This window comes from Apodemus sylvaticus, chromosome 23 (genome assembly GCF_947179515.1).
Source record: "Apodemus sylvaticus chromosome 23, mApoSyl1.1, whole genome shotgun sequence".
Taxonomy (NCBI): domain Eukaryota; kingdom Metazoa; phylum Chordata; class Mammalia; order Rodentia; family Muridae; genus Apodemus; species Apodemus sylvaticus.
In genome coordinates, this window is record NC_067494.1 from 54,764,165 (window position 1) to 54,768,709 (window position 4,545).

A 4,545-nucleotide genomic window follows, 5' to 3' on the forward strand; every position below is an offset into this window, starting at 1 on the left:
TCTGTAAGACAAAGGATACTGTCAATAGGATCAAATGGAAACATACAGATTAGGAAAAAATCTTCGCTAATGCTACATCTGACAGATAGCTAATATCAGAAATATATAAAAAAAAACTCACTGAAAGTTACTAATGATAATAAAATTATTTGTTCTGAAACAGTCTTCCCATGCTGCAGACAATAGCTTTGCAATCTCTCACACACATATTCAAGTTTAGGAATGTTCAGTGAAAGATTTAACTGAAACATTTGTTTTTTAATGATTCAAACAGAAAAGTGATGGATGACAAAATGGAGCACAGGAACGTGGCAATAGGAATAGTGCTCTCACTTCAGAGTGTACTTGGAATTCTGGGAAACTTCTCTCTTCTTTTCCACTATCTACTCCTTTACTACAATGAAGGCACGTTAAAGACAATAGACTTGATACTTATACATGTGTTCACAGCCAACACTTTGATCATTTTCTCTAAGGGAATGCTACAGATAACAGGAGCTTTTGAGTGGAATGAGTTCTTCAATGATATTGAATGCAAAGTTATTTTATATATTCTCAGACTTGGCAGGAGTATGTCTACCTTCACCACCTGTCTTGTGAGTGTCTTCCAGGCTATCACCATCAGTCCCTGGAACTCCTGGTGGAAGGATTTCATAGTCATAATTCGAAGACTCATGGGTTTTTTCATTTCACTCTGCTGGGCCCTACATATGATGGTGAATATGATTTTCCCTATGTATCCATCCACCAGTAGGAAGATCAAAAATATTACACAAAAAATGAAACTTGAATTCTGTTATTCTTTTCCAGGTCGTGATACTATAGTCGAATCACTATACGTAGTATTTTGGGTGTTTCCAGAAGTTTTGCTTTCTGTAGTCCTGGTCATTTCTAGCAGTTCCATGATTGTCATACTGTATGGACACAAGAAGAGAGTTCAACATATACACAGTTCTCATGCTTCTCCCAGAAACTCTCCTGAGTCCAGAGCCACCCAGAACATTTTAGTCCTAGTGTGCACATTTCTCTCTTTTTATACAGTCTCTTCCATCTTACAAGGCTGCATTACCTTTTCTCAGAATCCTAAATGGTGGCTAGTTAATATCACAGCTATCATTTCTATGGGCTTTCCTACTTTATGCCCCTTTGTCATGAGCCGTGATATCATTCTTTCCAGATTCTGTTTATCTTGGATGAGGAACATAAAATTACAATAATCTTTTAATAAAATACAAATTATATCTTTTTTATAATGCAGAGTATCTAAGAAGTTAGTCACTAGTGTCCTTCAAAATATGAGTGTAATAATTAAAGGGGAGATAATTTTAATATTGTGATCATTTTACAGATTAATAGTAGTATATTATTCTTTATAGACTATGGTCTATCTACCCCGAGGTTCTCAACCACGCTCACTGTGCTGTTATATATTCCATTTCATTGAGTGTTCCTTTAAGCATATCATAATGAGGTTGGTTACTTTGGCCATATTTGTGCCACTGTTGCATAAATGTCCCTATCTTGTCAGGCCAAGAACTTTTTTAGCTAATAGGGTTCACGGCTGGATGATATTTATTGACTTTTTCTTCAGAAAAGAGGATGCCTTTTAGCATGAAGAAAGCTAACCAATATAGATATAGCTTACAAGTCAGTACATGTTAGATTTCTTCATGTTTTGTGACTCAAGGATTTTGCAGTTATACATATGTACTCACAATTATTTGTGATAGCATGCATAACAAACTGTGCAAGCTGAAATAAAGTAATATCCTAGAACTGGAGTTAGGGAGGAGAAAAACACGAAGTCCTAGCACTAAATGAAAATACTGTTGGCCTTTGATAGCAGCTGGGAAAGAGAGAAAATTAGTTGCTTTAACACTGTGGACACAGGTAGGCTGAGAACATTCATGGTCAGCAGTATAACCAAGAATACTTTGGCAACACAAATTGAACTAAATAAGTTTAAAAATAAAAGAATTTAAAAGTTTGAGGTAGGGATGTGGGGGTACTTCTGAAGGAATTATGGTGGGTTGAATATGAGGAAGATGCATTCTATAAAATTCATAATAAACTGAAAAATAAAATAAAATGTAAAAAATTGTGGAAAGCTACTTATCTTTTTAATGCAAACTCTAATACAGTTTGAATTTTCATCTGGTACTTATAGGAGAAAAAATAAAGATTAATGTTGCAGGGTGTTCTATTCTGAATAACTAAGCAATAACTTGTTCAAAGAAATCTGAAACAGTGTTCCTAAAAAAAAATTAATAAAGGAAACGGGATAGATTTCAATTTCTTAAAGGGACTAAAACAAGATGACTAAGAAGATAGGAACGAGGATACTGATGTCTGTGAATAAAACAAATGCAGTAAACACATCCAAAGAGATGGGAGGGGAAAGGGAGAGAGACAGAAACAGAGAGACAGAGACAGAGAGAGATAATATCCACACACATACTGTGTGAAGAAATTGAATACATAAAAAGAAACAAAATCCAGGGAAACAACCGTCCCTATAAATTTTGATTATGTGATGAACACTGTTAAATATCATTATAGAGCATTATGTTGAGAGATCTTGAAGGTAAAAACCTTGCTCTTCTAATCTGAAGTAAAAAGATATTAGTAATACTGATGTGCATTCCTCAAAAATTTCTCTCCTGGCCACCTTGAACTCCTCATAGCTGTCCTCTACCTGCTAAAACATGACACAGAGCAGCGCCTCAGCTTGTTACTCCTGACAGAACTCTTGATGACATAGAAGGGTGCACCACTTGAAGGTTTGCAATTTCTTCCTATTGTAAAGCCCAACCAACTCCTATTTGTGTGAGACCGAGGCCTAATCTCCAATTCCAGGAAGAAAAACAGAGTGCTCCTAAGCAACTATCCTACAGCAACCCTGCACAAACGCGTACACACGCCACCACCACCACCACCACCACCATGCTAGCAACAGCCATTCAGGCTACAATAGCAGGGTCAAAGTATATATACACACAAACACACATACAGATACACATGAACATATGTACATACATACACACACACACAAATATATATATATATATATATATATATATATATATATATATATATATATTTAACTTAATACTTCCTGAAGAGGATAACTTGAGCATCCTGTTTATCTTGTGATTTTTGAACCCATGTTTGGTTCCTGCAGATTACACTAGAATGCAGTTTTTAAACTATTAACTCACTGACCCATATGGAAATTCCCTCATGTTTACTACAACCACAATAAAAACTCTGAACCACAAGACTCTGGGCTCTCACTAAAATCAGCTTCCATAGTGAGAGTCTGAGAGAGACCTTGCTCCTGAGCTCATAATTAAGAACCTTATGTGTTTTACATTGGAATTGGGTCCTCAGTGGTCCTTGGTTATCAGCAAATAGGCCATAGCACTATGCAAGTTTATGACTGACTTAAAAAGAAGAATTGGGAGGCATGTTTATGCCTGGTTGTTCCTGGTTTAATATTCAATCTTTATATTGCAGGTAATATTTATTTGTGGTAATGTAAGGTGAGACTTCACTTTGTTCTTTTAACCTTAAAAGCTACCAGTCTTTGTTTTGTAACATTGATTGTAATAAAGGTTTACAACCAATAATGTATTTCTACCTATGCTGTTTTGCATGGGTTTGACAGGTGGAGTATCCTGCTTTTGTAGGACACAATAAAGTGGAGAGTCCAGCCACAGTGCTAGTCACAAGGTTGAAAGAGTTCCTAAAGTGTAGCACAACTGACACTGGAAAAGATAGGAGAAATCTAAGTAAAGATCAAGGAACTCTGAAAGAGCTCAACATAGCTGCCAGGGGTTAAGAGGCAAGGTTCTATAAGTATTGTGTGCTAACTGATCATGCTACTGGAGCATCTGCAAGCTTTTAAAACCACTTTGGAAATCAATCTGGTGGGTCCTTAGAAAAATGGAAATAGTTACCTGAAGATCCAGTTATACCACTACTGGGCTGATACCCAAAAGATACTCCAACATACAATAAGAACACATGCTCTACTATGTTCATAGCAGCCTTATTTATAACAGACAAGACTGGAAAGAACCCAGTTTTCTCTCAACAGAAGAAAGGATACAGAAAATGTGATATATTCACACAATGAAGTACTACTCAGCTATTAAAAACAATAACTTCATGAAATTTGCAGGCAAATGGATTCAACGTAGAAAATATCATCCTGAGAGAGGTAACCCAGGTGCAAAAGAACACACATGGTATGTATACACACATGGTATAAATACACACATGGCATATATAAGTGGATATTAGCCCCAAACCTCAGAATACCCACAATAAAACTCACAAACCATATGGAGCTTAAGAAGAAAGTAGACCAAAATGTGGATGATTCAATCTTATATAGAAGGGGAACAAAATAATCACAGGATGAATAGGGAGGGAAGGACCATGGAGGGAGAGGGGAAGGGGAGAGAAAAAGGAGGGCAAAATCAGGTATTGGAAGAGACAAGAGAGAAGTCAGAAAATTGAATAGAAATATGTAGCAGTTGG

General features: G+C 36.3%; 1 protein-coding gene across 1 annotated transcript; it reads left to right on the plus strand.

The window, feature by feature from the left end:
- The first annotated feature begins 281 nt into the window (after window positions 1–281).
- Window positions 282–1,217, plus strand: LOC127673779 (vomeronasal type-1 receptor 4-like). Its single transcript, XM_052169535.1, has one exon. The coding sequence runs from the start codon at window positions 282–284 to the stop codon at window positions 1,215–1,217; it is 936 nt and encodes a 311-aa protein (XP_052025495.1).
- Window positions 1,218–4,545: the final 3,328 nt, after the last annotated feature.